This window comes from Pseudochaenichthys georgianus, chromosome 6 (assembly GCF_902827115.2).
Source record: "Pseudochaenichthys georgianus chromosome 6, fPseGeo1.2, whole genome shotgun sequence".
NCBI classification, from domain to species: domain Eukaryota; kingdom Metazoa; phylum Chordata; class Actinopteri; order Perciformes; family Channichthyidae; genus Pseudochaenichthys; species Pseudochaenichthys georgianus.
The window spans coordinates 8,276,364-8,286,962 of record NC_047508.1 but is presented as its reverse complement, the minus strand read 5'-3'; the positions used below and the strand labels follow the sequence as shown (position 1 = coordinate 8,286,962).

The following is a 10,599-nucleotide window of genomic DNA, read 5'->3' as shown; positions in this document are numbered from 1 at the left end:
TAACTTATCTAGAAGTCCAGTTCTCCCATAATGGCCTCTTCTTGACAGCATCTGAATACTATCTGCTCCATCTTCAGAAGAGGGGCGTCATGGGGACCGCAGTGACAGACAGGACTATTAAGCTCGTGTAGCGACTCTATACGTGAGGAATGGGCAGATCTTGAAGGGGCATGCGTGCTAATAGTGATCGAGTACAGAGTGGAGCCTAGTCACAGAAGCAGCAGCTCGTTGTATAGCTGACACAAGCTATTGACTTCCCCCCCCTGAGTGTGACGGACCCTCGGGCAATGCGCCTCATTAAAAGATGGTTGAAGCAGTTTCTGAGAAAGAGCTCTTTGAAAATTGCACCTTCAACTTTGAGACGACGTTTTCTTGTCATCCAATTTTATTTTTTCACATGGGTGTCCTCACAATCTTTTCTATAACAACATGGTCCTCCGAATGTATGGACGACCCCCGCATTCAATACATTTATTCTCATTTATCTGACTCTTGTATCCAAGCAACTAACATACATGTCTAAATCGTAGACATGCCTAATGGGGACATTGCAGGTTCAGTGCCTTGCCAATAGACACTTTGACATATTGAATGCAGCGATTGAACCACTGACCCTGATGAGAGATGCCCATTGGTCCCCCGGTGCCACAGCTGCCCATTACTCATGTTATGGACAAACTCTTCCTACAGTAATACATGTTTAAGTATTTCAATGAACAGAGCAAACAAACAGAAACAATTCAATTAAATAATAATAATAATAAGATAATTATATGCATTTATTTCCATGTATATTTATTTATGTAATTGTATGCTTAAGTTTTTAGTGTGTTAACTGCTACCACATTAATACACATAAACAGAAATGAATTAATACATCAAAACACATTTAGAAATTCTGACATTTATGAAAAAACAAATAGATTTTAGAAAAACAAATACATGCAAATAAAGAGAAAATTAAGAAAAAATTAAAAACATACTGGTTAAAAAGATTTATTATTAAATTGTGTGTATATTCATGGAGTAATGATTCAAATGTATTGTGCCTTTGTAAGACTTGTGAGAAGCTGTAGCTCAGCTGGTTGGTGACATCTTCTGTTGGCAGGTGGAAGTATTTCTCACCAAGAAGCCTAACATTAAATTATACTGTATGCGCATAGGGAACAAATAGAACTGCCATGTCAATTTATGGTTATAAAAAAAAGTGTCCTTTTCCAGACATGTTGGGAAACATCAAATATATCATGATCCAGCATAATAGAAACTACCATAGTAAAGAGTATAATTATGAGTGAATCCACATTTAATATAAATGACAGCTTGCACCAGGTAGAACATCGTACAGTGACAGATTGCATTATGGTTGGCACTGTATAAACACAGCCAACTTCAATCACAGCTGCTTAAGTAATACACATATCTACCTTAAGTAGTATCATTAAAGACATGTCGTTAAAACACTGCTGCAACCTGCAGGCTGAAATGAATGTTAAGATTTCTCCCTTTCCCAATAATAAAACACAGGTTTAATCATTCACAATTATTAGAGTTAGGTTGTAAGGTTGACTGGAAATGCTACATGCTCATTTAAATGTTGCTGGAGAATACTAGGATAAGCTTATGCTTTTCCCTTTCACAAATAGTGTCGTTTCCTCATGTGACGGAACCACAGTGGCACGAGTCTGTCTAATATACATCAGTATTACTTACAGTCTACCAACTTGTTGCAGTGGCAGACAAAAACATTTTACCAAAGCTTGCCTGTGTATATATCTATACCATAGATATATACACATATATATATATATATATATATATACATACCAAAAAAGTCCTAGAAAGACACAGGTAAACTTAGCTAAAGTACTTTTAAATGGTTTGTGGGTCAAACTAGAGGCGAGTTTTATTAGTTTCCGAAAAAACTAAAGGATCTTATAGTTGGAGGACTATAGGGTACATTTTCTTAGTTTTACTAAAACTATTGTGAGCTTTATAGTAGGATACAAGGTACGACTATTTTATAGTGGGCTACTAGGTACGACTATGGGTAAAACTTTGACAGTCTTTTAATGTTTATTTTATTTTATTGTATTTGTAATGACTGTTTTTAAATGCCTTTGTCTGAATGTATGTCATGTTTGTAAAGCATCTTGAATGTCCTTGTGTTGAAAGGTGATATATAAATAAACTTGCCTTGCCTATATTACTCATTGGAATGAATGGTAACTCCAGCAGTGGATCCAATGCATTAGTTGTCATCAGGATTTAACACTGAAACATGTCAATATCATGTCAGGATGTTCTTCGTATTGCATCTTGCTATATTGTTGTTGTTCGCCTGATTGACAGAGCCGTCGACCTGCATGATGTCTGAGTGGATCAGCTGGTCAGCCTGCAGTGTGTCCTGTGGGATGGGCATGAGGTCCAGGGAGCGATATGTGAAACAGTACCCCGAGGACGGCTCCAACTGCCAGCTCCAGACGGAGGAGACGGAGAAGTGTGTCGTCAACGATGAATGCTGTGAGTCTTAGATGACCCTTAGATTGAATCCCTTTTGTATACATATTTGTGGGGGGGTTGGTGATTGGCTAATGGTTACACAAGCCAACATCTAATCAGCTCATTGTCAGACAGGTTTTTATATACATGGATCAGAAGTGATAACATGCTAACTCATGTCCAGGTTTCAGAACTCATTCCTGCACCACTCTATTGTAACAGTGTGTTGGCTTCCTTAAAGAGCAACCAACACGGAGCTACGTAAATCACACAAACTAGACATTGCACCACATCTGCATGTACTCATCGTTTACATGTTTCCTATAATGACATTTCAATCATTAATGTATCGCTCCATGTATGACCATATCAGGTCTCCAAGTTGTGAGACCTGATATGGTGAAACATGGCCCATCTGATATGACTCGTGATTTGACTTTAACAGTCAATCGAAAACTTGTCGTGGAATCTCGTAAACACTGATATACTGATAAATATTTGTTTTGTGTTTTTGGTATGTTGCCCTCCTCCACAGCTCCCAGCAGCTGCGTGGTGACTGAGTGGGCAGAGTGGGACCCCTGCAGCGCCACCTGTGGCCTGGGCATGAGAAGACGTGAGCGCATGGTGAAGATGCCTCCTATTGACGGGTCCATGTGTAAAACAGAGGTGGCCGAAGTGGAGAAATGCATGATGCCAGAATGCCGTGAGTATTTATATCGTTTTATATCTGTTGTAGAGTACCATAACACATACAGGTTCAAGCTTTATTATGCAAGTTCAATGCTATAACGTGGTAACTGCTAATAACTGTAGCATATGTGTTTAAATACTTGTGTTGACAGACAGCTTCCCCTGCATGCTGTCCCCCTGGTCTGACTGGACGGAGTGCAGTGTGACGTGTGGGCGGGGCTTGCGCACACGGCAGAGGATGCTGAAGTCTGACCCTGCAGAGTGCAGCGAGGAGCTGGAGCAGAGCGAGAAGTGCATGCTGCCCGAGTGCCGTAAGTACCTGAAGAACAAAACAGGAAATGGACATTATTTGTGCATTTACTTTAATTTGAACCTGACATGCTTGTTTCCTGAGATTTGGGTTGTGTTTCTGACCGTTTTTAAGGTGTTATTTAACATTCATTGCGTATATAATTTGTCCCATTTCAGTCGCACCATTTCGCTTTTCTTGTTTGTTTTTTTTTAAATGCAGCTCTTAGGTTTTGTTTTTTTTACTTTGCATTCCCAGTCTCTATAGTCTATAGTCTATATATATATATATTGAAATAGTTTTTTCAAATAATTCAATATTTGATGATGAATACTTTAAGTCTCATGGTAAGAAAAATAAATGTAATAGAAATGAATAGACTGAATACTTACAGTAAGTTCAGTGTTAGCATACAAAGTGATGGTCAAACAATAAGCTTTAGTTTACACAATGTGATCTCACATTGTCCAGAAGACCCGATTAATATCAACTTGATCTCACAGAACTTAACATGATCTGCCTTTACATTGAGAAACACTAAGGTGTAAAAGGAAAGTTAAACTTGGGAAATGCACCACTGAACGCAGATAAGACAACAATTATTTTAAGTGTACCTATCAATAGATGCCACAGAGATCTAATCACAGTAAGGTTTAACCATCTGCCCCTCCTTTGTTTTTATTTGTCTGACCTTTCCTGTTGTTGTCTTCCTTTGATTCTCCAGCCGTGGACTGCATGGTCTCTGAGTGGTCCGAGTGGTCCGAGTGCAACAAGTCGTGCGGTAAAGGACACACCATTCGAACCCGTATGATCAAACTGGAGCCACAGTTAGGGGGCAGCGCTTGTCCCGAGACCATCCAGAGGAAGAAGTGCAAAATCAGGAAGTGCCATTCTAAAACGAAGGAGGAGAGGGGGGGTAGAGGAGGAAGAGGAGGAGGAGGAAGGATGAGGCCACGGGGTAAACAGGGAAGAGACGGAGCGGTCGAGGAGCAGCCAGGTTAGTGGGAATAATTATGTCATTATTCTTAAAGCTAATACATGCCTCCAGAAATTGATAAATCGTTTTTCTAGCAGGTTGCAGAATGCAGCCGTGGACCAGCTGGACGGACTGTACCAAACCATGTGGAGGGGGGATCCAGGAGCGATTCATGATGGTGAAGAAAAAAGCTAAAGGCACTCCGACGGGCAGCTGTAAAGACAGGAAGGAGATCAGAGCCTGTAACGTGCATCCTTGCTAGGGGGCACTACTGAGTCACAGAGGAGGGGATACTGAAATAGAAAATATGGGTTAATTTGATAAAAAGGATGATCAGAACCATTGGTGTACAGGGAGGTGAGGTTAGGGTGAGATAATGGGCTGGTTTGACACTTGGAAATGGGATATACGTTTAGGTAAGTAGAGGAAAAAGAGGAGAAAGTACTGTTTAGTGAAGCCGTTATTATATTATATAGGCATGTAGTTACCAGGGCTGGCATTTACTTAAGAACACAATGGAAGTATGAGAGAGTAAAGTCTGTGTCCTGCAAACAAATTCAGCAAGAAATTATGACAGGTGCTTTGCCTTTGATGCACGCATTTTTTTCTGCCGTATTTTCAGTCGTTTTTTTCTTTTGGGTATGAAATAGGGTTGTGATCCCTGTTGTTGGTGTTTCCAGAGAATTCTAGCCTAAATCGACTCCAAGAATCTGAGATGTTTTGCATGTGTCTGCTTTGTGCTAATATAAAGACACAACAGTTCCTTCACCACACTATTTCAATGATAAAATGCTAGCTAGTTGTAGATATAGTCTCCCCTAAAATGACATTACTACAATATTATAACTTTGGTTTTTCAGAATCTTATTCAAGCTAAAATGGCGACCTGCTTCTTTTTAGAAAAAGTAAGAAAATTAAAAAGTCCAATATGTTATTTTTGTCCTAAGAAAATTCAATCAATACATGTGAACATGAAATAATCTCTCTCAAAGAAACCAGTGAAGCAAGTCTCGAACTTGTCCGGGAGACTGATTTGGGATTTGTGGATATGTACAAATAAGCCAATAAAAAAAAGGCGAAATAATGATTACATTGACAAGCGTTTCAAGCTACAGGGAAGAGTCGATGAGGAGAGCAACTAAAAAATAAATCAATATAAAAATACAATACAAAATTCAGTCAATTAAGTCAAAATGCCGAAGTATTATAAGCAAAATGTACTTAAAGCAGACCCGGCGCCATTTGACATTCCTGCGCTCCCCCAATAAACAAGTTTTTTTATTATTTATAAACATTTAAAAAATAATTATTTTAATTTTTTTAATTATAAACAAACTGTGAACTTTAATGCTACAATGTATGTGATGTCAGATAGTAATATAAGAGTAATACATGAAAAACAGGTATGAAATACTATATGACAGTAAAACAAGAATAACATTTGAAAGGGTAGTGATTTGTAAAATATCCATAAAGAAATAGAAAATCTGTTCACAGTTCTGTTTCAAATGGGTGTTGAGAAATGTATCCATAGATCTCTTCATTTTGCCCTCAACGTGTACCAGATTGATGCTTTTAACTTCAATATTAAAAAAATATATATTCCCAGGGGAGCATGCCCCCGGACCCCCCTAGAGGACGTTAGGTCCACCCCCCACTTAAAAAAATAGCACTTTACCCCTGCTTACACCTATATGCCGTGAGCTGATTATCGAGCCTTCATTGTAGCAGTCGCGGGTGTACTGTGTGTGTGTGTGTGTGTGTGTGTGTGTGTGTGTGTGTGTGTGTGTGTGTGTGTGTGTGTGTGTGTGTGTGTGTGTGTGTGTGTGTGTGTGTGTGTGTGTGTGTGTGTGTGTGTGTGTGTGTGTGTGTGTGTGTGTGTGTGTGTGTGTGTGTGTGTGTGTGTGTGTGTGTGGGGAGTGTTGCAGTAGAAAATTCAACTGTAGCGCCGGTACATTAATGGGAAACCCTAAATGTTTGAGCACACTCTATGAAACGCCAAGCTACCCCACAGCACCCCCAAAAGAAAATCTCGGGCCGCCCATGAAAATCATATGCCCTCTCTGTAGATTTGTTCTGGCGCTGGGTCTGACTTAAAGTATCAACAGTACAGAAATGTATGTAATTAGCAATACAAATTACAGGTCTACTTGTAGGTTAGGGTTAGGAATAACCATAGCAATACAAATCTAAGAAAAGTTATATTCCAGGGAAGTCATTTTAAAAATCAAGGACTTACTTCCAACCTTAAATGGGTTATGTTGAGTTGCCAAATGTCACGTAATTGAGAAAGAAAAACGAAACTGAAGATGTAGGATGTGTTTTTTTGCAAGACATAGATGCTCACATGGGAAGTCTTTGAAGACTTAAGGATGCACAGTATATCGACTATCTAACCCACACTCATAAATGACATATCTATGTAAGTACTAAAAAACACTTTCCCTAATAAACGGATACATTACATTGAGATGTTTTATACTGTTTGAATTAGTCTTTATATACTGTACTGCTGTTTATCTGTTGTTCAGCTGATGTAGCATTAAACCTGCGATAGCTCTCACTCTGTGAAGAGAATTTCTTTAGCATGTGCATAGATAATTATGTCGGGTATTTTTTTTTGTAAATGTCTTGAAACAGATAAATGACTGTATCTGCCTTTGTTGGTTCCTGAAAACACGGAGTAGACTGTTACGACACAATGTATTCTCCTGTGCGCTTTCATCTGTGTTGCCATGATGAGGGTGAGCTGTCACATTTTCTTGATTATTATTTAGCAGATCAAGTTTTCTTTCAGTTTTAATAAGAATGCCATAACCAAAGTTCTATTTTCTGTAGATGTTTTTTCTTCTCTTCACTCTTTTCTGTTTTCAGGCCTTTTGCTTTATTTCCTTGCCTCTGTATCATGTGACTATTTTCTAAGAAACCACCTTTACAATAAAAATATGTAAAAGTGATGTCAATTGACTCTTTAAAAAAAATCCATTCTCACTTCCTGTTTGCGTTAAATCCTTGTACAGCTCAAAATCAGGTGTTAAGATAAGAGATAAGATATACTTTATTAATCCCAAAATTGGGAAAACAATTTAGCTGCAGCATTATGTAAAAAAAGTATTGCACATATTTAGGAATAAAAAAGAGTGGAAAATAAACAATTATACAATATAAACATCTCAAAATAGAAGATTAAACAGATCTAAAAGAGTGAAAATATAGAAGTGGACTGTGAGAAGAAATATGCAAACTATCAAATATGCAAACCAATAAAACTCTATTGAAGGGCTAAATAACAGCTAACACAATATAAAAGTGGGATATTATTTACACTTGGTGTGCAAGAAAGGCAAAATAAATTAAATATAAATGTAAAATGTACAGTGTGAAGTTATAAATCCAGTTAGCAAAAGAGAAACTATGGAGCAGTGAGTCCTCGGCCAGCCAGAGGTGAGTTGTTATAAAGGGTTATTACTGCTCTTCTTTATCTGTCCCTGTGACCGCGGAAAGATTTTTGGTGATTTTGCCATTTGGTTTTTACTTATGCAGCAATGGGGTGTATGGCAGCCTGAACAATGAGGAGTAAAACCAATGTCCGGAAAACACAAGGTTTAAAGAATGAAAAATTAAAAGCATATAAGTGTGTGGAAAAAAAGCTCTTTTGTGGCTTTAACTTTCTCATCTCTTGTTCTAAAAAACGTTTTACTGCATGGCCATTAGAGTCTGTCTCTCTAACCGTTTTCTCAGGTCTGGTAATCTATTTACAATTTCAGTCCACTAGATGGAGATGGAAGAATGAAAAATAATTCGACCTGTGTTCAGAATGATACTGGGAACTCGATAAATACAATAACTAAATACAACTCAGACATTTAGTCATAGTAAATATACTTATTTTGCTCTTTTTTATTCCTTTTTTGTATCTACCATTTTCCAGAAGAAGATTCATTATATATAATGAAATATGTTTATAAGTGACAGTCAAAGTGCACAGCAAAATCAAAAGTGTTATATTTTCAGTGTTGGAGTTGGGATTTTAAATATAGAGTTGTTTCAATTAATATTAAGTGTCATTTAACTCCAAGATAGTTATTATTCAACACGAGTTGGTGTTGAAACAGGGAGTCAATTGTTGAATTCTCCAAACAACTCTAGAGTGTTGATTTAATTACATAGCCAGTGTTATAATCTCTCTTTCTGTGGATCACTCACTGGCTGTTGCTCAGTTGGGTGTGGCTTTGACTGTGCGCAATCGAGGCGGGAGATCAAGTCGGAGGAGCATACCACCACATTCTATTTGGAGGATAAACTGAAAAATTGTAAGTACTTCAGTTAATGTTTCAACCCAGTAGCCTAGTACAGGTATTTATTTATTTATTTAGCTGATTAATAAACCAGCGCTTACCTGCAGCTACATACATAGCCTACTAAAGCTTTTATGGCTGCTGTCTTCGCTCTACGTGCTAGTAATATGTTCTGCTATTGTCAGGAATTATTAAACCCTGAGACCAGGATAAACTGAAAAGAGTCCAAGGAAGCTTATACAAGTTAACAGCATTTAATTAAAAAAATTAATGCGATGATATACAAATGAGATTGTGCAAGTGGAGGCTCTCCCCCCATCAGCTGTTGCCTAGCGCGTGGGGTAGAGCGGAGAGAGCGATTATTGGCTTGCTCTACCTGTTGTCCTCTGTGGTCTTCTCCTATTGGCCGGCGTCGACGAGGGCGTGTCCAATGCAAATCCTGTAGTTTTTCTCTTTGATTTTATAATATTCTAATGTCTGTGGTTATTTAAACATTCCCTAATAACAGTATTGCCGCGTCAATAAGTGAGAGTTAAAAACAGTGTTTTTAGTGTGCAACACTATGTATCATTTAACCTTGAATTCACACGTAGTCTTTATTTCAGAATAAAACAGTTTTAAAATAAAACGATAGTTACGGCTGTAACTACGGTCCTATGAGTCCCGGATGACCACCAGAGGCGGTGCTTTAGCACTGTATATGTCCATCGCACGCATGCGCAGTTCGAGTACCAATAACAACAAAGTCACCTGTGACCCACGTGATACCGGCTACATACAGATGTAGCACTCCAGATCAGACTCAAATGGGTGTGTCCCAGTCAAAAGCCCAGCGGATGCCAGTGGCTGGGGGTGTTGCCAAATTGCTAGAGGGCGTTGCCCAATTTCCCCATTTGTTCAATTACAGGATTTAACCATGAGATGGCGCTTCATTCACAAAATACACAATGGGTGTTGTAGAAACATCAATATTTTAGATCAAATAAAGTATATAGTTTGCTTTATGCAGTATATTTCTTGTAATATTGTACAGTAGATTGAAGTAAATCAACTTATACATTAAGATAAGATAAGATGGACCTTTATTATTCCCGTGGGGAAATTCAGTAGTTCAAACAGAAACAGGGTGAGAGTGAAAAACAGGACAGCACAGATTCACACAGATTAATAAAATCAAAAATAAGATGAGCGATAAAAAATAATAATAATAATGAGAAACTATGAAATAAGAAATGAATAAAACTAAAATGTAATTATCATATCATATATTATAATGTATTGTATTATTAAGTAATATCATACATTAACCCCATTATAGCAGATGCCACATTGAATGGATGAACACATGTATGCATCAATAATTACAACAGAGTATTTCTAAATACAAGTTGTAAAAATACGTATATGTATTTAATATTAACCCTTTGGAGTGGAACGTCACGCCGGCGTGATCAGATCACATGACCTGTTCAAGCCGGTGCCGCATAAAAACAACAGTCCGGACAACATTGCCGTGTGTTTCTGTCGAAAGTACTGGCTTGAAACTATATCCCAGTCTTTGTTTCATGCAAAAAGACCCGGTAAACATGGAGATACGATGATATAAAGTTAATACATTTCAAAAGTATGAATAATGGAAGCACATATTTTAATATCTTCGTCGTATTTTATCATTTTACGAAACGGAAAATACTGGAAACTGTAGATCCTGCTCAACAGGATGTATATGTGTATTTCTGTCTAAAGTACTGGCTTGAAACTATATGCCAGTCTTTGTTTCATGCAAAAATACCCAATAAACACGGACATACGATGATATAAAGTTAATACATTTCAAAAGTATG

At 37.8% G+C, this 10,599-nt stretch overlaps 1 protein-coding gene across 2 annotated transcripts in view; it reads left to right on the top strand.

Annotated features, from left to right (window-relative positions):
- The window catches only part of LOC117448259 (spondin-1-like), a 141,852-nt gene extending 136,244 nt beyond the window's left edge, over positions 1-5,608 (top strand). Inside the window, exons 12-16 of one of the 2 annotated variants that reach the window (XM_034085465.2) lie at positions 2,353-2,523; positions 3,038-3,205; positions 3,345-3,503; positions 4,206-4,478; positions 4,556-5,608. In XM_034085465.2, the coding sequence (XP_033941356.1) occupies positions 2,353-2,523; positions 3,038-3,205; positions 3,345-3,503; positions 4,206-4,478; positions 4,556-4,719 (935 nt within the window). In that variant the 3' untranslated portion in view covers positions 4,720-5,608. Of the gene's footprint in view, positions 1-2,352; positions 2,524-3,037; positions 3,206-3,344; positions 3,504-4,205; positions 4,479-4,552 lie in introns of both variants that reach the window. The other variant, XM_034085464.2, reaches the window with a different exon arrangement.
- The last annotated feature ends 4,991 nt before the right edge of the window (positions 5,609-10,599 follow it).